General features: G+C 47.6%; 1 protein-coding gene across 1 annotated transcript in view; it reads left to right on the top strand.

The window, feature by feature from the left end:
* Nucleotides 1-23,694, top strand: part of COPB1 (coat protein complex I subunit beta 1) — a 250,477-nt gene that overhangs the window by 29,081 nt on the left and 197,702 nt on the right. Inside the window, exon 3 of the mRNA XM_085648117.1 lies at nt 3,286-3,515. Coding sequence (XP_085504243.1) covers nt 3,286-3,515 — 230 coding nt within the window. The remainder of the gene's footprint in view (nt 1-3,285; nt 3,516-23,694) is intronic.

Here is a 23,694-nt window from a genome sequence, read left to right on the forward strand (position 1 = left end):
AGGCAGTGGTTGAGTCCAGTCTGTTTTAATTACTCTGTTTAAAACCAGTATTATACTCATTTAAACTCAAAATCACCTGCAAGTACTGCACCGACCGACTAGGTGAGGAGGCATCACCATCGTCCTCAGGAAAACCCTCCAACTGACCAACCACTCAAACGACCCAACAACAACCATGGAACACTTCCACTTCCAGGTCCAGACCAACGCCTCCGCTCCTGCTCGCCGTTCACCGACTTCATTGTAGACCTCGTCGCACCCCAGGCCCTTGCTTCCACTGAGCACATCCTACTCGGGGACTTCAACTCACACCTAGACAACCCCAGCGACCAGAACACCGACTCCCTACTGGAGAACCTTGCCAACATCCGACTCGAGCAGCTAGTGACCTCACCGACCCACACAGCTGGACACACGCTCAACCCCGTTTATCTGCCAGCGGGAACATCACCTACAGCCACACCGCCGAGCTCCTCTGGACCATCCACCACTGCAAACATATCGGCATCGTCAAGCCCACCGTACACCCCTACCTCATCACCCCTCCCCCCCCCCCCACCCTGTAGCAGCTGGAAGGAGGCCACCGTGGAATGTCTCTTCAACCTCCTTGGCACGACCACCCCGCCAACGCCAACTGATGCCAACACCACAGCTCCTAATCTTCACAGATGGATCTCCTACTGCGTTGACACTGTGGCACCCCTCAAGAAGACATCAGGCAAGCAACACTCCAAGAAAGCCCGTTGGTTCACTACCGCCCTCCATGAGTCCAGAACAACCTGCCGATGACTCGAGAAGAGATGGAGGAACAAAACCTCGGAAACCCACGCAACCTTCAAATCCACCGTCAATGCACACCACCATTCTTCTGAAAACGGCCTTCAAAGACAGAATAAATGCAAACGCACACAACAGCAAAGAACTCTATGCCATCGTCAAGGAATTCGCCAGACCCAACAGTGAGACCACAGATGTCCCATCCTCCCAAGACCTCTGCGAAAAAATTCTGCACCTTCTTCCACCACAAGGTCAGGCAGATCTACGGTGGCTTCGGCACCCAAGACCCTGCCAATACGCCTAAAACCACCCCCCCCCACGCCACACCCCAACAGATCGTACTCAACTGGACTACGCTCACCACAGACGACACACTCAAGACAATGAAGAGCATCCACTCAGGAGCCCTATCGGATCCTTGCCTGTACACCTCCCAATTCGGGTTTCCGATGCAACCACAGCACCAAGACTGCACTCCTTGCCACCACTGATGACATTCGCTACCTCCTCGACCGGGGAGAAACCTCAGCCCGCATCCTACTTGACCTCCCAGCCGCCTCCGATTACAGTCTCCCACCGCACCCTAATCACCAAACTCCATGCACCCGCATCCACCACAAGGCATTGGACTGGATCCACTCCTTTCTGATCGGCCAAACGCCACGAGTCAGACTACCCCCGTTCCCCTCAGAACCTACAGAAATCAGCTGCGGAGTGCTCCAAGGACTCCTCCCTGATCCCCACCCTCTTCAACCTCTACATGCCTCTCCTCAGCCATCATCAGAAGCCACGGACTCAACATAATCTCCTATGCTCCTACGACACCCAGCTGATTATCCCCCTCACCAATGAACCCACAACCACCAGAATCCACTTTCACAACGAAATTAAGACAGTCGCTGCTTGGATGCAAGACAAGTGCCTCAAGCTCAACTCGGGCAAACCAAAGTACTCCTCCTTGGACCCATCCCTTCAGCCTGGGATGACTCCTGGTGGCCCACTGCACTAGGAACCCCTCCCACCCCATCGGACCAAGCACGCAACCATGGCCTCATACTGGACTCCTTGCTCTCAATGAACCGCCAAATCAACGCAGTATACTCATCCTGTTTACACACACTCTGCCTGCTTCGAAAGACTTTCAGATGGCTCCCCACAGAATCCAGAAAGACTGTCACCCACACACTCCATCACCAGTACAACGCACTCTACATCGGCATCACCCAGAAATGGCTCGGGAAACTACAGAATGTACAAAATGCCCAACCAGACTGGTCCTTGACATCTCCTGCCGCAGCCACATGACACAACACCTCCGACAACTCCACTGGCTCCCTATCCACAAGAGAATCTCCTTCAAGCTACTCGCACATGCTTACAAATCTCTCCACAACACAGGACCAGAATATCTGAACCACCGCCTCGCCTTCCACACAACGTAAAGACCACTCTGCTCCGTCCAACTCGTCCTGGCCTCCGTCCCACGGATCCACAAGACCTGAACCGGAGGAAGATCCTTCCCTCAACTCGTAGCCAAGACCTGGAACACCCTGCTCTTCCACCTCGGGCAATTCGTGTCATTGACGCAGATCAGGAGGACCTCAAGAACTGGCTCTCAGACTGAACCTCTACACCCAGACTGAGCTAAGCTGGTGAACGGCACTCTGTGTAGCTTCCGTATCTCCCCGGTGTAGCCCAAACTGCACTGGCTGCCAATGAAAAAAAGAATTGTATTCAAGGTATTATATTTGGTGCACAAAGTAATTCACTCACCCAGTCACATCTCAATGAGATCTTGCTTTATGCTGTATTAACCTACGCAGAACCTGACATCAACTCTATGTCAGAACCTTGTGACACTGGATTTCGTTGAAATACAATAGAGGAAAGAGCTTTCTCGGTTGTTGTCCCCCAGATGTGGAATTATCTTCCTGATGTACTAAAAAAGAAAAGGAAAAAAATACATTTGAGTTTTAGGATGAATCTTAAGACATGGTTGTCTTTAAATATCGCCGATTTTCAGTAGATGCAGGTAGAAACATGTTTGACCTGTTTTTAGAGCCATGATACGCCAGTGGTTTGACAGCTGCATTTTAGGAAACCAGCACACATTAACATGAAACCTGACTACTCTGTGAGTACTAGACTAGGCATTAGTGAAATTATGCAACTTGCTAAAATTTCGATAGGGTTCTATCATACATATTTATTTCAGAAAAAATGGCGGCACAAATCAAATACTTCACTTTGCCTCTAGCATAAAAGAGACTGTCATGGATGACTGCCTGGATCCCATTATTGGAATGCAGGCTTTTTATTGGGTTTTTTTTTTTTCAAATTTACTCTGGGTTTCTCAGAAGTGTACTTTAAAGTTGATTACATAACATAGTTTGCTGCTGTCCAAAGCAAAGGAAGAGTTGAAAACGTAATACTTACTTGTGTGTTTCTGCATATTATTGGTGTGCATTTTTATTGAACTAATTTTGGCATCCTTTTTCCTTACAACAGAAAAGGGAGATGTGAAGTCAAAGACAGAAGCTCTGAAGAAAGTCATCACAATGATTCTTAATGGAGAGAAGCTCCCAGGCCTTCTGATGACAATCATTCGCTTTGTGCTGCCCCTGCAAGATCACACCATCAAAAAACTTCTGCTTGTTTTTTGGGAAATTGTTCCAAAAACAACTCCAGATGGTCGGCTTCTGCAAGAAATGATCCTAGTCTGTGATGCTTACAGAAAGGTAAGCCCTTGCCTGATTGGCAAATACATTTCAGTATTTTTAGGTGGAGATGTGTATTCATGTGATTGCCAGGTTTATGAGAATGATTTGTGCAGAGTTATTCCATATAATTATCAAAATAGAAGCGATTTATAAAAAATGTATTAAGGCCATGTATACTAAAGCAGTAAAAGAATATTAACAATTTTTAATGCAATACAGTTGGTCCACGTTGACACAACTAAATCATAAGAGAATGGCCTTCACGTTCAGTACAACAAATTCTGCATAACAGCATTGTCGGAGAAATGTAGGTAAACGCAGTATTTGTGTCACAGAAAAGTAGTTTGCTTTGTTGATTTTACTTCATATTGTGTTTGCTACCAATTCATACTGTTCATCTTGTAGCTATTATTTAATGTGTACAATAGCTCTATTAAACATACATAGGAGCTTTTGAAAAAAGCATCTGTTTTTACCTTTGTCTAATTAATGTTTACATCCAGCAGTTTTAAAGTATGGCCCAGAGCATTGAATCTAAAATACATTATACTTGTATAGTAAGGTCAGCCCACATGACCTAGTTTAAAGCTGTCTGTCATACTAATAGGTCATCAAAATTGTCAATTGCATAGGGAAGCTTCTGTCCCCCCCCACCACTCCAAAGGTGTTGCTCTTTAAGCCATGTCACATAAGTTAAGACCTAAATTGAGTAAAGGCAGGGCTCTAAGTCAGAAAAATGTTGCTAGACCTGTAGGTCTAACGATTTGAATAATCTTACTCTAATGCACTTGACACCTACTCTCGTCTCAAATTGCGTGAGCCTAGGCAAGTATTTTATTTCACCGAGTCACTTTTTTCTTCATCATCACATAGGAGAGCACCTTCCAATATGTGAGTTCTTTGCTAAACAAAAAAATCTTGTTTGATTTAATATACTAAACATTTGTTCCATGTATAATAACATTCTAGTCCACATAGTAGAGTGCACATGATTCCTTACTTGCCTCTTATTTCACTAATGGCATTGTCATCAGAGAGGGTGCTAAATATTACTAAAGCATGGTGCAGTAGCGCACTTTCTTTTAAAGACAGACATTCTGACTTGAAATGGCCACAAACCTTTCCACTGCCATGCAGTTTTACTGATTAAAACTACCTAGCGTATAGCAAATATTTATCATAAAGTATTCTGATTTGGTTTGATCCTATGAACATTTTTGCTTCCATTTGACTTCAGAATTACAAAAGAATGATTTTATAACTATTGGAATGTACTTTCAAATATTTGTGGTAGTTTGTTTACAAGCTTAAATGTTGCGCACCAGGCATGATTTTAAGACAGTTACATTTACAAAATCCTCTCGCTTTGCAATCAGAGTAACAAAAGTAAACACCACTCTCCAACATAAAATAAGCAGCAATCTTTAAGAAAGACATTAGCTGCCATTTGACCTCTGTCTATGAACGAACAACAAATGTGACAAGATAAAACGAGATTTAAAGGTATCTTTATTGCTCATTCATTTTCGGAATCAACAGAACACCTGTTTTTTGCCAGCTCGAGCTCTTGCCAGAATGGTTCAGTTGGCCCTAAAAATAGCTCACCCTGATATAATGTGATTTGCCATAGCAGGTGGTGAGTAGATTTCTCGAAGCCTGAAAGGCCCGTTGTGAGGAGCAGGAAACTGGGCTTTTGTTGTAGGGTTCTACCCACTTTTTGCCCCTTTGTTTACCTACTAGATGCTGATTTTCGACTGACTGTGCACTGAGGCCTGCTAACCAGACCTCGATGCCAATGCCCTTTCCCCAAAACAAGGTGTTGTCTAATTGTGCTACAATTGGGTAAGGACTTTAGCACCCCTGTAAGTCCCCAGTAGCTGTAACATATCTGATGCCACCCTAAGGGAACCACACACAAATTCCACACAGACTGCCATTGAAGGCTGTATAACATGGTGCAAACCATGAGTGAAAACAAGAAATTAGACACTCCTATGTATCATGCCAAATACACAGCATCAAATATAACAAGTCACCCCTAAAGCAGTCCTTTTAGCCCTGAGGCAGGGTACATGATATTTTCTGGAAGTACATATCTGCATGAGCAGACATGCCCTTATGATGTCTAGTTTTTTATATAACCAATTTTGTTGAATTTTTGTGACAAAGAACACAGCACAGGTTGTTTCTCTTTTCAAGACCTAATGCCTTGACATTGCTTTCATACTTAATTGTATACGAGTCATAATATAATGCATGCAATTCAAACCATCTCTCACTACGGTTCATTCTCATTATATAAGCAGGCCCAACCATTTACCCCACACCGACCATGTTTTATTGGGACAACATCTGGCTTCATATACTGGTATTTCTTGGACGGCACGCCAGTCTACGCCATTGCACCATTTGATTACGCTGGGGGGAGCAGAATCCCTCCATGCAGCCACATTAGCTCGTTTAGTCACAATAATGGCTGTACCCAGGAAGAGCTTATCCATTTGGGACCTGTCTAGACCATCCATGACTCCCAGAAGCAGATTCAGGGGGTTAAGTGGAACCTCCCAGCCTAATGCATTGGTCATTTCAGACACAAGTGACTCCAAATACAGAGTAAGGTGGGTGCAAGTCAATACCATGTGATAGAATTCTGCAGGCGCGTGCAGGCCAGAGTGTCTGAGAGCCCCGCTCCGTGAAGGCGCTTTGGGGTGAGATAAGCACAGTGGAGGTAGTGCAGATCATTTTGGGGGCCATCAGGGCGTCCTTCCAGTCCTCGTCTTCCAGTGGGCCCAACCATGTTTCCCATCGGTGTGGTCGGGGAGTTGTTGGTCAGTGATCAGTAAATCTTCAACAGCCTCCGTTAAACCAGTCGTGCAGGACTAATAGGCGAGTAGCCAGGTAGTATAAGTAGGGGTTGGTCATTCACATGCCTCCGTCGAAGGGAGTTATTTGACAGTGGGTTAAGATCATGCACGGTCTCGATTTGCCCCAGAGGAACACCGTGGCCAGGCTGTCCAGTTCCTTGAACAATCCTCGCGGGAGATGGAATGGGGTGTTCTGGATGATATACAAGAATCGGCGGAGCACCATGATTTTAAACAGGGCAGTTCTCCCCATGGGGTTAAGTGGGAGAGTTTGCCATCTACGGAGGTCCTCCTTGGTTTTCTTGACTCGTGGGCTAATGTTAAGCGACCATGCTAGATCTGGGAGCCACGCGTTCCAAATACCCAAGTACTTGAACGACAGGCATCATATGGGTATGGTTGACTGTCAATCTATGCATTCACTTGATGCGTGGAGTAACTAAGGCTGATTTTTAGCAGGATTCAGGCATAAGCCCAGTACCTGTTCAAAGGAGCGGAGAATTTGGAGGCACCTGGGTCCCGACTGCGCTGGGTCGGCTAGGAAGAGCAGAACATCGTCCGCATAGAGAGCAATCCAGTCGTCTGCATAGAGAGCAATCCAGTCCTCGTGTGCCCCCCTCCATCTCCTCCCTTGGATCCATGCATCTGCACAGATGAGGCAGGCTAATGGCTCTATCGCAAGGGCGAAGAGGAGCAGTGATAGGGGACATCCCTGCCTCGTCCCTCTCCTCATAGGGAAGACCCCCGAGAGGACTCTGTTAATGAGCACCGTTGCCGTGGGGATGAAGTAGAGAACCCGCACCAGCGACAGTGTCTAAGGCTTTTTCAAAGTCAATCAGCAGGAGTTATAAGTTTGGGGTGAGTAGGTGGCGAAGGGCCAGGGCCAAGTGGAGGCGATGAAGACCGTCTCTCATGCTGCGGAGCAGCATGAAGCCTCACAGGTCCGGGTGGACAAGTTTACTGAGAACTGGCCTCAGATGCTGTGCTAGGATCGTCGCGTAGATTTTGACATCTGTATTGATTAGGAGATCATACAGTAATCCGAGCAGGTGGACGCAGAAGGTTTGATTTAGGGTTGATGACCACAGTTGTTACGTCTGTTTTGGGGGGAAGGCTCCTTTCTCCGTTACCTCGGTATGTAGGTCGTGGGGGTGGGGTATCAGTATGTCACGGTTCGAAGCGTAGTATTCCTGTGGGAATCCGTCTAGGCCAGGTGTCTTCCCAGAAGCAACCAGGGAGATGGCTTCTCCCATTTCCTCTTGCGTGATGGGTACGTCCAGGTGGGCCGCTTCTGGTTCTATTAGCCAGGGAAGTTGGGTCGCCCCCCAGTCTATACAGCATAGGGGCTAAGGTTTCGGCTCGGTCAACTGAGTAGAGCCGAGAGTAGTGGTCTGCAAAGACTTGGGCAATGGAGACAGACATACAGCGGGTAACCCCCTGTTGGTCTTGGATCTCTGGGACCATACGACTCACCAGGGATTGCAATGCTAGTCTATGCAGTATCTTCCATTTTTGTCTCCCCAGCCATATATGCGGGCTACTGAGGAGCTCCACTTTAGTTTCTCCGATTCGAGCAATAGTTGTTTTATTTTATCTCTCAAGAGCACAAGTTGTCGATTTTTCCCTCAGATTCGGGTAAGGGCTGCTCAAAGCGGATCGCTAGGAGGGTGAGGGGGTTTTCTAGTGCCGAGCGTTTGGCCTTAAGTTGTCCCTTGGTGAAGCCTCAAATTGTGGCTTTGCTGGCCTCCCAATGTGTGCCTGGGTAGGGGACTGTATTTTGGTTAGCGAGAAAGTATTGTTGGAGTTCTTTCCCCGATTGTCTTCCAAAAGTTGTTGTTTCGAAGAAACCAGGGGTTGAGCCTCTAAATGGGGCGCAGCGCTCCCAGGGGCCTCCCATTTAGCGGAGAAGGGGAGAGTGGTTCGATATGCCCCGAGGGAGGATGCTAATGTCCGTGAAGTCACGGCAATCTGGGGCCGGCAGGAAGACCATATCAATACGTGCGTGAGTGGGGTGTGTCACGGAGGTGTGGGTATAGTATGGTGTAGTGTTCTGGGTTTCCATGTCCTCCAGATGTCACATAAGCCTAACTTTGCTGCCCACTCTTTCATCCTCCTAGCCTGTAGTGTCCTGCATGGGTAAGGTGTGCCTGTGATGTCCATGCCTGATTGCACGACTGCGTTAAAGTTGCCTCGATCACTGTCCGACCTAGCGGCAGGGAGGATATATTGTCTCTGGTCCTGTTCAGGGTGGTTGTCGGGGGTTGCCGGGGGCACGTATATTGACACCAAGTTGATTGCCTCTTGTCCCAAGGTCCCCGCTAGGGCCATGAAGCGGCCTTGAGGGGCTCGGATTACATTAGTGGGTACAAAGGGGAGGGTGCACCGAAGTAGGATAACCACCCAACGTGAACCTCTCTCAAACCCAGAATGCCAGACTCTATCGAATCCGTGTCTCGCGAGAAAGGGCTAGTGGTTACCCATGAGATGTGTCTCTTGAAGCAGAAGGGCGTCTGGGGCGTATCTCTGGGCATATCTCATGACCGCCGTAATCTTCACCTTGTCTAGCAGCTTATTGACGTTCAAGGAGAGGATTCGCGGGGGCTCCCCCTATATGTTGATGAGGTCATGGTCTGTTCATGGGTTCAAGTGATTTGACTGACCTGGTGGCCGAGTTGGTCAATGGTTAGATGTAAGCAGAGGCCTAGTCTTTTGACGTGAGTGCCGTGTGTGCATGAGTTCATTGTGAGACATTGGGTGCTGCTGCTGTCTAACATAATTAACACAGAACTAGAGACAACAGTGACACCCCCTCCCCCAACCACCACCCCACCCTATACTTCTGGAAAGGAAGTATCTGTTGCCCTAGTAACGATAGTTAAAAGAAAAAAAAAAACTTCAAAGCTTAGCGACCTAGATGGGTGGAAGGAACTAGGGGAGAGCGATGGGCAGTCTGCTCATTTAACCATCATAAGGACCCAGGTCATGTTGCCTCGTAAGGGGGGTGTAGTTCAGGGGTGGGGTCGGGGTGGGACTGGGTGGGGGATTGATTTGGTCTCCAGGGCGGAGGGGAAGGGGGGCTCCGGTGTTAGGACTTTGGGGTCTCATAGTCCTGACAAGCATAATGTTAGTGATGAGGTTGTTACAGATTGTACAAATAAAAAGGATGGTGCTCTTATAGCAGTACTCTGGGATAAATTGAGCTTGGGACATATGCTTTGCTTAAATGGAGCAGGGTAGGTTGCGTATAGCTACATGGAATATCTGTGGCCTGAATGATGGCAAGAAGCGGGCGCTTTTATCTAAAGTTCTACAAACTATGCAACTTGATATTCTCTGCCTACAAGAGACGAACGTACCATGGGGTAAGTGGGAGTTTTTGAAACTCCCAGGGTTTGATTTAGTAGCCTGTACAAAACAGTCTTCAATGATCAGAGGGGTGGCTATATTGGTAAGGCGCGGGGTTGGAGTCTGCAAAAGAGCAAAGGTGGATGGAGCTGGAAGGTGGGCTGTAGCTGAAATTTTGATTAATAACAGGCCTATCTCGATTTGTTCTATCTACTGCTCAAATCTGGATGATCCGGCAATTATGAAGTGTTTAAATGTTGAATTAGCAATGTGGTCGCACCCAATGATTGTTTGTGGGGATATGAATATTCATTTGCCAGGCCATTTTAATTCTGCTAGGTAATCAAAAGTATCATGGGAGGAAGCCAAGGGTATTTCAGGCCCTTCAGACGCTAATCACTGAACATGGACTCGTAGATGTTTGGCACTGGCACAAAAAAACTGAGGATGGTTTTACATTTTACTCTGCTCCCCATAACAAAATGGTGCGGCTGGATTATCTTTTTATCTCAGATCAACTGACAGGGGAGGCATTGGTTGAAGTTCCTCCGAGAAGCTTATCAGATCACAATGCTGTGATTATGGAGTATCCTTGGGGGAGGTCGGCTAGAGCCCCTAGATCATGGACTTTTGAAAAAAACTTCTCTTGGATCAGTCTTATCGGGATCATATGATCAAATGGATAAGAGAATTCTTTAGTTTTAATCGAAACACTGCGCCGGATGGCATAGTATGGGATACATTTAAAGCCGCGGTGCGGGGGGAGACCAAGAGCTTTGCGGCTTATCGCTGGAGGATCATTCAGGATCAGATCAAGGGTCGTGTAGAGCAGTTACGGGTTGCAGAGATGGCGTTGACACAGAATATCAAGGAAGGACTTAATATCGACCAAAGTCAACAGACGGTGGGCAAGGTCAAATCTAAGTTATTGGAATTTTTCGGGAAGGACCTGGCTGCAAAATATACTCCATACCGTGCGATGATGTTTGAATTTGGTGAAAACTTTGGCAGAGTTCTTGCCAAACTGCTGCAGCAGAGAAGTATGGTAAACGGAATTATCAGGGTTATGGATCAGCAAGGCCAGCTGCAGGACACTCAGGAGGGGGTTATGGATGTTTTTGCGAAGTTTTATACTCCACTATATAAGGAAGAGAAGGTCATGACATCTATTGAGTCTATGGCCGAAGGATTTTTGCAGGGCATAGATACCTCCAGACTTGCAATAGACCAAAATGAAGTTCTCTCTGTTCCCATTGTATGGGAAGAGGTTGAATTGGCTATAAAATCTCTGGCTAATGGGAAGGCCGCTGGTCCGGATGCTATTCCGCTAGAATTTTATAGGGCCTTCGCCCAAGAAATCAGACAGGACGTCTTATTATAGGGACACCCAGAGGGGCATTATACCTGAATCTTGGAGGCAAACAACCATTGTACTTTTTAAAAAGAAAGATAAATCTGCCCTGAATCCCTTATCGTATCGCCCTATTTCATTAATTAACAAGGACAGTAAAATTTACTCGAGGATTATAGCTACTAGGCTCGCTACAGTAATCACCCCATTAGGGTCTATCCGGCAACATGGTTTTATCCCTGGCAGGGACACAGCTGATCACGTTAGGTGGGTAATCACCTTGTTAGATTGGGCGCAGGCCACGGAATCGGGATGATCCTATTGGACGCCGAGAAGGCGTTCGATAGGGTCTCCTGGGGGTTTTTGTGGGCAGTGCTCCACTGGAAGGGATTTAGCATGGAATTTATACAGGCAGTGAAAGTACTGTATATTTCTTCACTGGCAACAATTCGTATCTCAGGGCAGGAAACTGGGCTATTCAACATTGGTAGGGGCACAAGGCAAGGCTGTCCGTGTTCACCGCTGCTCTTTGCTCTGTACATCAACCCTTTCCTTAGCAAAATTGAAGTGGATCCGGATATTTTGCCGGTCAAGGTTAATGGCACAGACTATAAGACGCTGGCATACGCGGACGACATTGTGATTTTAACAAGGGATGTCTCTTTGGCGTTTACGACCATAAAAAATCTGACGGAGCAATTTGGATCATTGTCAGGATATAAGCTGAACGTCGATAAGACGCAGATTCTTCATTCAGCTTTTATGTGTCCCTCTGACATCCCTATTATTACAGAAGCGACTTATCTGGGGGTTAAAATCTCTGCCTTGGTATCCAGTATTCCTGACTTGAATATGCTCCCAGTGGTTAAATCTATCAATATAAAACTCGGAAGATTAGATCATTTCTTAGTATGGTCGATGCAATATTCTTAAAATTCTGGTCCTGCCGAAATTAATGTATTGTTTAGAACTATCCCGTTAGAATTCTCTCAAGCTTCTCTGAGGAGTGCCGAGAGGGCTGGCTCTAGATTCCTATGGGGCTACCGTCGATCACGTAGGGCAGCTAAATGGATGTGTCTCCACAGAGATCGAGGGGGATGGGCAGTCCCTAATCTCTTAATGTATTATTGGTCAGCTGTGCTGCAACATTTTGGAATACTTTTAGTAGGGGATAGGGCAGAGGTCCCTTTGGCAAATAGGCCTACTATCTATGAAATAGGCCTGGGGATGCTGCTAAGGGCTTTCTAGTAAAGATACTTGAACCGAGTTATTTTAAAAAGACCAGGTTCAAAGCAATCTATGCAATGTTTGTGACCTGGCAGAAGATTGGCCGCAGGTGTGCAATTGCAAATATTAATATTTATACGCCCTTCTCTGCTGTTGGAACGCTGCCTTCGATTTTCCAGGATCAGGTTATCTTTAGGTAGCAGTCATCGGGCTTACAGGTCATTGGTGATTTGTGTTCGGGAGGGCAAATGGCTTCATTTTCTTTTCTTCGGGAGAAGTTTAATTTACATACCCATGATTTCTTTAAATATCTCCAGATCAGAAGTTTTCTTGATAAACCCCGAAATGAGATGTTTATAAAGCTTATAGCGTAACTATAATCGAAATGGGCCGAAAGAAAGAAAAAATAGGTATGATTTATCAGTATCTTCTATCCTGTCTACCGGATGATTTAGATCTGCAGGACTCGAAGTGGGTGGGGAAATTTGGCAAGGTGAGGGTTGACATAAGGTACAGTTAGCAAGGCAGATTTTAGCTTCCGGTAGTCTACAGACCCAGTGCTATATGGAGATGTTTGATCTGTATTACACGCCGGCTAAGATTGCAAAGTGGGGTGGACGGAAGGGTGATAGGTGTGCTAGGTGTGGATTTCAAGGTGCTGATGCAGTACATATATTTGTGTCCTAAGTTGGAGGTATTCCTGCACGAAATTGAGCATTTTATCAATGTAGTGATAAAGATTCAGGTCAAAATCTCCCCGGAATTAGTGATAATGGGATGTGATAATACCAGGTCTGCGGGTGGCTCCAGATCTACGGCTGCATTTCTTTTTTTAGCTATGGCAACAATTCGGTGATGTATCACATCGCAGTGGATCAGCCCGGAAGCTCCAACGTTTCTTAATTGGAGAGTTAGGTTGCTTGCATTATATAACTTGGAGTCGTCTGTCTATCTGTTAAACGGGAGAAATAGGCGGGAATTGGGAACTAGAATTTGGGCCCCCTTTAAGGAATGGTCTGATGGTTGATGGGTATGACTGAGTTGGCCCAATTACCGGCAGCATAGTTATACAGATGTATCTTATGTTGTGCTCATGTCTCCCCTTTTTGCTTTGTTTATTTGGTCTCTTTTACTGTATCAGTCTTCATATGCCAACCCCTGATAGCCTATTGGAGTCCTAGCTTACTAGGCATTTATTTAATTATTCCCTGTTTTATGCTGGCTGTTTATGTATTTTTCTTCCTCTTTTTCTTTTTTCTTACTATTTTTTGTTATTATGCTTGTGATACCCTGTGTCAATATAAAATTTAAAATAAAGTTTAAAAAAAAAAAAAAAATCAAAGCTTAGTGTGGGAGCTGCTTTATGGACTCTTCCATCCATCAGGTTATGTTCGTCTCCATTATGGAGTCTTGCTGACTACACCACCTCTACTTGACAGTCCAGTCTGACGTTTCATTGGGAGAGTTCTTCCCTAGGTGATTGGACTTGCTTTCTGATCAGATGCCGTTATATTGTCAGACTGCGGGAAAGGTCGGTGTTCACTGACCAGACGTCCAGTGGTGTTTGAGGGCATCCCTCGGCTGTTACCCTCTCAATGGACCGGCTCTGCTGTGGGGTCATGGCGGCTGAAGACCCAGGCGGCGTGCCAGAGTTATGGGGGATAGCACTGGGTGAGGTAGACACTCCTCTCCGGGCACCTCGAACCCTATGGGAGTGGGTGTGTCTCCTCTGGGACCCAGAGCTCGCAGGTGCCGTTGCCCCGGACAGGGGGGGCAGGTGGAGAGGCCTCCACCTGAGATCGGAGTGGGCGTTCTTCAGTTAGCCAATTCCAGGCCACCTCAGATGATTCCTCGGAGGCGAGCAGGGAAGAGTAGTCTGTATTGAAGACTGAGCGCACACAGTTTCTGCTTGACTTCTGCATAGGACCTCCGCTGGGCCTGTACTTCCCTGGTGTAATCTGGGAAGACAATGATTTTGTGTCCTTGTTAGGTCAGGGTTGCTTAAGAGCGGGCTGCTTGCAGGATTGCGTCTTTATCTTTAAAGGTGAGAATCCTTGCAATGATCGGTCGGTGTGTGGCCCGCCGGTGGTGGTTTGGGTGCAAGCGCCCGATGGGTGCGTTCCACAGCAAAGCATGATGATAATTCGCCCCCAAGCGTCCATGAGTTGATCCAGGTCTCGATGAAAGTCGCTTATTTTCCCTGTTCTCCTCCTTCGGGAAAGCCCACTAAGCGAAGATTATTGTGCCTCGAGCGATTTTCTGCATCCTCCGCTCCCCCGTGCAGCTCCTTTTGTGTGAGATTGGAATTGTGTGACCTGCTTCTTCAGTTGGTGCATGTCATCTTCTACTGTAGAGAGGAGGGATTTGGCTTCCGATATATGGGCCGTGGCGTTGCAGAGATCTTGCTGTATGAGTGCCATGCCCACTTGTATCTCGCCTATTTTTTTTTTCCACGGAGGCCTGCGAGGAGCATATAGCCTGAAAAATTGCATTACGGTCTCCTTCTTGGAGGAGGGGTGCTTTTTCGTCGACTGTTTTGAGGGATCTGGCCCGTTCGTAGTGCATTGATCCATTCAGGTTTGTGTCTCAGATGGTTTTGCTCCTCTGTCTTTCCCCATGGTGGTTGGGAGTTAGGCCCTGTGCCACTTCTAAGGTGCTGCAGTGCCGCAAGTCCGGCTACTGATCAGAAGTCCAGAATTGTCTTCAGCGGTCGCAGGAGAAACTGCATTGCCAGGTCGGCTGCATTGGACCGATGCTCCTCTGGCATGCCTACCCTATTCTGGATGGTATACCATCGGGATCTCCTATGGCCCGCGGCGGGGATCCCGGGAGGCTTCCTCCATTGACCCAGTTGGGTGTGACCAGGCTCCCCCCCGTCTGCCACCCCTGTGTGCGCGGGGCAAGCTCCCTCTGAAGTGTTCTGGGGTAGGAGCTTGTTTTGTTCTTGGGCCTCACCTGCACCGACCGCCGCTGCTCTGTTTCAGACGGGGGTCTCTTCTGCGTGGACCTGGGACCCCGTTGTGGCTGGGGGTGGCCAACTGCCCGTGGGTCCCCGTTGGTTCGGTGCTGCTCTGGCTTCAGATCTCAGTGTCTGTTTAGGAGGGCAGCCTTATCCCACTGGTTCGCCCATGGGTCCCCTGCTCCCGAGGGGGGGGGTGGGTTGGGGGGGGGGGACGACGACACCCAGCTGTGGTTCGCTGTACCCTCGGGTTGACCTCACCTCCCCAGTCCCCACGCAGGGTGGTCGACCTTGGTGCCTTCAGGGATACGGGTCTCTCTCTGGATGGACGTGGTCCCGGAGGGGGGCTCTAGGTGGGTGTCCTCACCACTTCTTCGTTCTCTTGGGGTTCTTTCTTTGGAAACTGGGTGAGGGGGGCAGCTGCTCCGCTTGCAGTCCCAGGTCGCCCTCTGCCTGCGCCCGGGTCACTCTTCTGCCAGGTGGTTGTTCATCCTGCATTTTGGGCGGCCTATGCTCCCAGCCTGCCCAAGGCTGGCTTTGATCCTTACTCCCTCGGTTGATTTGGGGCACTGTGTCCGGGTCACCTTCCACGCTTCTTTCAAGCCCGTTCCCCTCCAGGGAGGGGAAGGGGCCCATTCAGCCACTTATTTATTTTGCCTAGGTGGGGGCCAGATGCCACTCTGCGTCCTCAGCCTGGGTCTCGCACCTCGCTGGGCCTAATGTATTTCTCCGGCCTCACATTCCGTGCCCACTGCCCGTCCGTCAAGAGGGCGCCGCGTCGTACAAATCTCTCACAGTGTGCCTCTTCAGGATCAGCCGTTGAGGGCCTGCATTGTTCTCTCCTCCTCAAGGCGTCCGCAGGGCTCTCTTTTTCTCCTAACAGGACAGGCTGATCTCTGGGTGATGTGTCCCGGGCCTCCTCCGCATCTCCCACAAGTCCACGCCGGCACCAGGGGGGAGAGGCCCGATCCATATCTCTCGATCCCCTTTCTTGCAAGTTGCCAGTTTATTTTATAAACTGAGGTTCGTGCAGAGGTCAGAGGCCACCCAGCGCGATTATGTGGTTGCCCCGCGGCCCCAGCTCGGGTCCGGCATGCTGTCGGGCCTGCCCCGCCACAGCAATCCCGGGGCTTGCACTCCCTGCCTTCCTTGTGTTAGGTAAGGGATTCTACTGGGGCTCCACTGCCATCCTGCGTGTCGCCACTTCCTCTAGCCTCCTGGGTGAGGTCAGGTGCATCACCGCAGTCTCTTGGTGCCGCAGGGCGCGCTCTGCCATCCTATTCAGTCTGCTTCATCCTGGGCCTGGATCACGGTGCCGCCACTTTGTGCCTAGTCCTCCGTGACCTCCGAGCCACCCCTCGAACGAATTGCTGCACAGCAGGGTCTTTTTGGTGCCAGATTCCACTACCGTTACTGCTGGACTAGTGCAGGAGGTGAACGATGTTGTATAGTGTGCTGGTAGGCCTTGGGATTCAGAGCGGATGATGGAGTGGTCCAGAGCACTCTTAGAGTGTGACCGCCATCTTGACGCTCCAAGAAACGCCCATGATGTATAGTTTTGTGACTGGATATTGCAAGTGAGCAGTGAAGCCATTTTAAGGTATGGGGCACTGGCCCAAACGTGTTCCTGAGCTACATAATTGCTTCGCTAAAATATATGGTGTTTCGTATCAAACACCTTTTATTAATAAACCCATGCTGATTCCAGTGATGGATTTATTAATACATGAACTTGGAGTGTACCTTAGAGGTACCCCTTTAAACCTAACAGCCCTCTAGTATGCTGGCTGACTGTTCCAGTCCATACTGCCACCACAGACCTGTTTCTGACCCCCCAGGGGTGAGAGTTCTACGTTCTCAGGAACGATGCCTGCTCTGGAAGGAGGTGTTTTACACCTCCTCCAGGAAGGCTAGTAAATTAGAATTCCAAGGCAGGCAAGTTCAAAGAGCCTACCGCCTTTGGCATGTGAATTGGCTACTACCCTACACTCACCTAGCAGCCCTAATTCTAGTATTTAGAGTAGCCCCTGGCACCACGAAATCCGATTCCTGCTGCCATAATAAGGAGGACACCAAAGATCCATGGGAAGTAAGGAATGTGGAGAAGCAACTGACTTGGCGCCAACCCTGTCACCCTGTCTGCTGTTCCTGACAAACTGGCACCAAAGTAGTCTCCTCCTGCAGCTGCTGTGCCTCCAAAAGCCTGACACGACTGCCTGCCTTCAACAAAGACCTAGGAACTCCGGTGGAATAGCGGAGCTGCTTCCCTGCATCCTGCATGCACGCCAGAAGAACTGTGAGGACTCCGGACTGCCGCAAACCCGACGCTGTAAAGCACCATTGCACCCGTGCCCCCTAGCCTGAGTTGAAGTGGGCCAGCAGTGCCAGCGTGGCTCCCCCACCCTCCAGAAACAAATCCCACCCTGGGTTTGTCCACAGGGAACTCACCGACACTGCCTGCAACCTCTTTTTGCAGGCCCCCTCTACTGCAAGTGTTTCGGGTGATGAAAACCCCAGAGCACCTCAGCACCCAGCCGCCCTGGCCCAAGGAATAGAGGAACATAGGTGTCCCCACATCTCTAAGCATCGTGATATCTGAGCCCCCTTGTTGGTTCAGCTTGACTGGTCTCCTATTCCCAGCTTGCCGACTCTTTGCAACCGGACCATTCCCCATTAAAGTGAATAAGACACCCGACGCTGTAACACACCTCCACACTTGGACACCCTGTGCCTCCCGAGATTACCTGTTGGTGTAGCCTTGGTCCTTGCTCCACACCCTAATGCACATATTCACCTAGGCAACCTGGCTCCTCTTACTGAAGAACAGGTTGTAAAAGCTATGGCAGAGGTTAAATCAGGCTCTCCGCTTGATCCTTGCCCCCACTTTCTTTTCTCAGCTAGCATCAGTCTTAAGCCTGTTTGTTACACAGATTATCAATAAATCCCTTGATACTGCAGTATTCCCAGATTTATAGAAGGAAACTATTGTATTTCCACTGCTAAAAACAGCTGGCATGGAAATCCATAATCCCGTAAATTACCGACCAATTTCCCAACTGCCTTAATTTGTCCAAAGTATTGGAGAATCTGGTCAGTAAACAATTGGTTAATTATCTAGAAACCAATGATATGTTAGATCCATCTCAGGCTGGCTTTAGAGCTTTTAACAGCACAGAAGCCACCTTACTTGCACTATCAAATAACATTCGATCCTTGGTGGATCAGGGCAAAGCTGCTGCCTTGATCCTCTTGGATTTGTCAGCAGCATTTTATACTGTATCTCACAACCTTTTGCTGAGCATTCTGCTCGAAAAAGGATCACACTTGAAAGCACTCAGTGGTTTAACTCCTTCCTGCCCAACAGAACACAAAAAATTCATATGGGCCCCTTCTCTTCCAGTTCAAAAAACGTCAATTATGGTGTCCCGCAGGGAGCCTCCTTGGGCCCAACTCTTTGTAATGCCTATATCTCTACATTTGCTAAGATCGGTAGAAAATGGGGCTTTAATATCTGCTCCTATGCAGATGACACTCAACTATTAATTGTCTTCAAAGTAAAACACGAGGATACCAGACATAACTTATTTAACTTCCTCTCAGAAACCGCAACCTGGATGACAAAACACTGTCTGAAGCTTAACGCTGAGAAGTCAGAAATGCTGCTGTTCAGAAGGGCTCGCCCACTCTGGAATTACACCTGGTGGCTCCTGTCACTAGGTGCTGCCCCGGAACCTAAATGTGTTGCAAAAAACCTGGACATACTACTCTACAGTGCATTAACCATACAAGACCAAGTGCAACAAATTGAGCACTTTAGTTTTGCATTGAGCCCTGTACACTTTTGGGGGAATTTCTGGACTCTATGCAAGGTATGACCACTTAGTAGTATACCATATACAGAGACCGCTTCCTACACTGCCCAAGAAAGCTGAGGAATGGGTTAGGACTAGGATTCCCAAATAGCTTCAGGGGGGAGATTCCAATAAAAGGGGTTCAGGCCCACAGAAGTAAGGAGGTGGTAAGTCCTCCAAGGAAACCTTCAAAAACCCAGGCCTCTAAAAAGATGGATAGTACATCCCACCCCACCTCTGGCAGTAAAAGGAGTAGTGGGGATCCTAAGCTTTAAAAAGTCATAGACTGCAGACCAGATTGTCAGCAGGTTGGGCACTACAGAAGCGACTCAGCTTGTCTCGAACAAAGGTATGCACAGGGGTTGTCAGTGTAGTCTTGGAGAATTGCTCCTCAAAGAGGAAATCCTTGTAGCTTTTTACTGGGAAACTGGGCCAGAAGGTGAGTTGGTTATTCCAGAGGGAAGTAGTCACTTCTATCCCATCGAGTTAAATGTAATCCCAATCACTGCCCTGAGGGATACTTGTGCAAGTCATACCATTGTGCATGACAGGCTGGTATCCTCAGACCATTATTTACCAGGAGAGACCAGCAAAGTAAGGGCTGTCCCAGGGGAGGTGACTGTTAGGCCTATGGCTGGAGTACCCTTAAGATAGCTGGTTCCCTTGGTTGGTAGAGGGTGGTAGTCACTTCACACCTCCCCCTTGACTGTCTCTTTGGAAATGACCTCCCAGAGGTTGGTCTGAACCTAAAAGAGATACTGGTCCAGTGCCAGTCCTCTCCCAAAGATTCTGGAGGTGCTGAACCTACAGGTAGTAAAAGTAGGCCCCAGAGGAAAAGCAAAAAGAAGAGTAGGAAAGGTGGGCAACTTTTGCAACTTTTTCTAGTGTGCCAAGGAGGTTATACTCCAGTAAGGAAGAACTCCAGAGTTTGCATTAGTGAAGCCTTACCTGCCCCTCAGGAAGTCCTGACTAGTCCAGCAACTGTTCATCAGGAGGATGTGACCCGTTAGCTGACGGAAAAGTGAGTGGAAGGAGGGTGTTTGGTACAAAAATAGCAGTAAGACCCCATTAACCCACAGAAGTCTGTGTGTTACCCCGTCCTCTTGTCAGTGGAGAGCTAAAGGTGAGTTTCTGGGTGCTGACAGCGGTCAGTAGTCTCTGCTGGGTGTTAGCCTTTATGGCTGTACTGTCCTTGGCATGGTGGTCTGACCCCATGTCAAATAGCTAGTTGGGCCCCCTGACCCTGCTGGTTATGGGGTGGAGGGGGTGTTTACTCCAGTTGTGGATAACCTCTTTGGGGAAACTGGGGGTTGCCCTGGCTAAAATAGTTAGCAGAGGGAGCTACCTCTATCCCCAGAGAAAGGAGGAAAAGTCAAATCAATCTAATGCAATCTAAAATGGGCAGAGTAGGCCCTGCAACAATTCAACCTGTTTCCTTACTCTCTCACTCGCCTGACAAACTAGGAACACTCTCCCAGGATGTGGCTTAGTCTCCTAGCATGTTGGATGGGGGGAGAGGTGAGAGGGGTGATTTGTAGGAAACTGGGCTGTTGTTGCTGCTATTACCCTCACATTTTGCCCCTTTTTAGCTACTAGATGCTGATTTTCGACCCAGACAGTGCACCCGGCCCTGCTAACCAGACCTCGGTGCCAGTGTTCCTTCCTCAAAACAAGATATTGTTTAATTGTGCTACAGTTGGCTAAGGACTTTAGCAACCCTGCAAGTACCTTGTAAATGGTACCCAAGGTACCTAGGACATGAGTGCTAAAGAGGGTCAATCTTGTGCCACCTTAAGGGACCCACACACAAATTCCACACAGACTGCCATTGCAAGGTGTGTGAGATGGTGCAAGCCATGAGTGAAAATAGGAAATTGCACACTCCTGTGTCATATGCCAAAGTCACTGCATCTAGTATATGAAAGTCACCTTTACAGCAGGCCTTTGAGCCCTAAGGCATGGTACATTATAATTTATGTGAGGACATATCTGCATGAGCAGCTATGCCCCTGTGATGTTTAGTTCTATTGTAAATGAGCAGAGAAGCCATCTTAAGTAGATGTACTGGTCACTTGTCAAAACGAGTTCCTCAGCTACTTAATGGCTTCACTGAAATATATGGTGTTTGGTATCAAACACCTTGTATTAATAAATGTAGACTGATTCCAGTGATGAATGTATTAATACATGCACCCAGAGGGTACCTTAGAGGTACCACATAAAACCTACCAGCCCACTAGTGTGCTCACTGACTAGTCCAGTCCAGCCTGCCACCACAGACTAGTTTCTGACCCCCAGGGGTGACAGTCCATGTTCTCAGGTCAGGAACAATACCTGCTCTAGAGGTAGGCGTTTTACGCTTCCTCCAGGAAGGCTGGTAAATAAGCATCCCAATACAAGGAGCTTCTAAGAGCCCACCACCTTTGGTATGTAAATCTGGCTTCTCTCCGAGGTTAAGGGAAGCCAAACCCTCCTGATTAGGGCCCATTTGGCGCTAGGACAAACGGGAAAATTAGTAGTCGGAGAGGCGTGTCCACTTCGTACTTGTAGTCCTTGCTTACCAGAAGCAAGGCTGGCAGTAACTGCGCCTCTTTTACTGCCAGCCTTGCTTCTTGTAAGCAAGGACCATGAGAACAAAGTGCGTTTTTACGCCCTGCTTGCAGGGTTTTAAAACACAAATAAAAGGCAGTGTCATTTACAACGCAAATAGCTCAAATGCTCGCAAATACGAGACCTATTGCATTGCAAATGCTTATTTATAGTAGGTCTATCATTGAGACTATTTAATAGCTAAGAGAGCAAGAGCTAAGCGAGAGATAAGGCATAAATGGAGAGCATTCTGTAGTTTGAAGGGAATTGCAGAAAGATCCTTATTTACTGGACTAAAACGCACACAAGCATACATGCACTGTCACTTAGTGAATATGTACCAAGAAAATAAAGAAGTACCATTTGGAACTTGCATTTAATTACACTGCTAGTTTCTTCAGCTTTTCAGATTTAGATTTTGATAAAGTTGTCTGTTAATTTTGCAACACCCGCTTACCTACCTTTGCCAAGGTATGGGAAAGAGTGAGGCTTATTGGGGGCTTGTTGTTCAGAGGTAGAAGGCATGAGCCAAATTGTTGAGCCAGAGTACATCTGAATTAAAGGTTGCCTTTGACAAATAGTTGCCATTCTTTTTTTTTCGTTGTGGAAGGTTTGATCTTCGAGCAATTTCTTGAGAAAAATCTTGAAAAAGTCCATTAACCCCTTCGCTGCGGCAGGAATTCCGCCGCGGCGCTGGGGGGGGGGTTTGGGGGCAGCGTGGTGGCGCTGTGCTCGTGACGGAACCGCTCCGTCACGAGCCACGGTTGAGCTGTGCTCATGACGGAGTGGTTCCGTCACGTCTCCGCCCACTGCGCTAATCGCCCGCACAGGCGGGGAATTAGCGCCGCGTGGGCGGAGCGGCGGCCAACGGCCGCAGCATGACGGAACCACTCCGTCATGAGCACAGCGCAACCGTGGCTCATGACGGAGTGGTTCCGTCATGAGCGGGGAAGGGGTTAAACTAGGTGGGTCGCGAAAGTTTGCCATTCTAAAAATTGGGTTGTAGTTCTAAAATATTTGGAAAGCAAGGATCCATACTATTTATATACTGCCCGAGTGAGTCTAAAGGAGAGCGTGTCCTCTGGGCGAAAGAGTAGAGAAAGGGTGGGTGGGGAAGGATAACCATCCATTAACAAACCCAAAGAGGACAATCAATATTTTAGACAATTGTATGAGAAACATAATTCCACATCAGATCCGGAATAGTATCACTTCACTTATTTCACTACGTGAAGGGGGACAAGTCCAAGTATTTTTACTATTTCTTTATTAAAAAAATTAATATTTTTCAGATACTTTTTTTTCCCAAAACATTTATTATTGAATACTAGTATCAAAAATCTGATTTCTTACATACATACCAGGACTTTCAGTGCCCACCAAAAACTGGCTCACGACCCACAGTTTGGGAACCACTGTACGGATGATTGATCATTTGAACAAGCAATATTGGTTATGTTTGAGTTTGTGCTGTTTTTCCTATTTGAATAATTTGTATACATTTGTATTTTTAAAACTTTAAGTTTTAAGATGAATCTTCTTTGCTTGTGCATTCCTCTAGTAACTAAAGTAACCTACTCTTGTTGGATAGATTTTTTTTCTTCATATTTGGTCTTTTCCCAGGCTTACTGATTTTAGAGGGACACCCCTACTGTAACCATCCAATACCTGCCTTTAGACGCATAAGGGGAGGGGGAAATATGGTACTACCAATATTGGTTTCTTGGTATGTAAGTGGAAAGTAGATACAAGCATGACTGTCTGTCATTGCTAGCTTTTCTGTATTTTCAAAAGGGATGGTTGTAAAGAAGTAGACTGTTAATGGAACAAAGGAAGTGCAAAAAGACTCAAACTGGAAGTCAAACAGCTAGAGAAAGTCAATGGTAGGAAGACATCTGTTCCTCCCTCCACCTTCATGCTCCTCAGAAGAGAGCTAGGAGAGGCAAAAGGGACTCCTGATTGGCTGAAAAATCAAGGAAATTAATAGGAAATTGAGTTGGTGCTGCATGAA

The sequence above is a fragment of the Triturus cristatus genome, chromosome 3_2 (genome assembly GCF_964204655.1).
Source record: "Triturus cristatus chromosome 3_2, aTriCri1.1, whole genome shotgun sequence".
NCBI classification, from domain to species: Eukaryota; Metazoa; Chordata; class Amphibia; order Caudata; family Salamandridae; genus Triturus; species Triturus cristatus.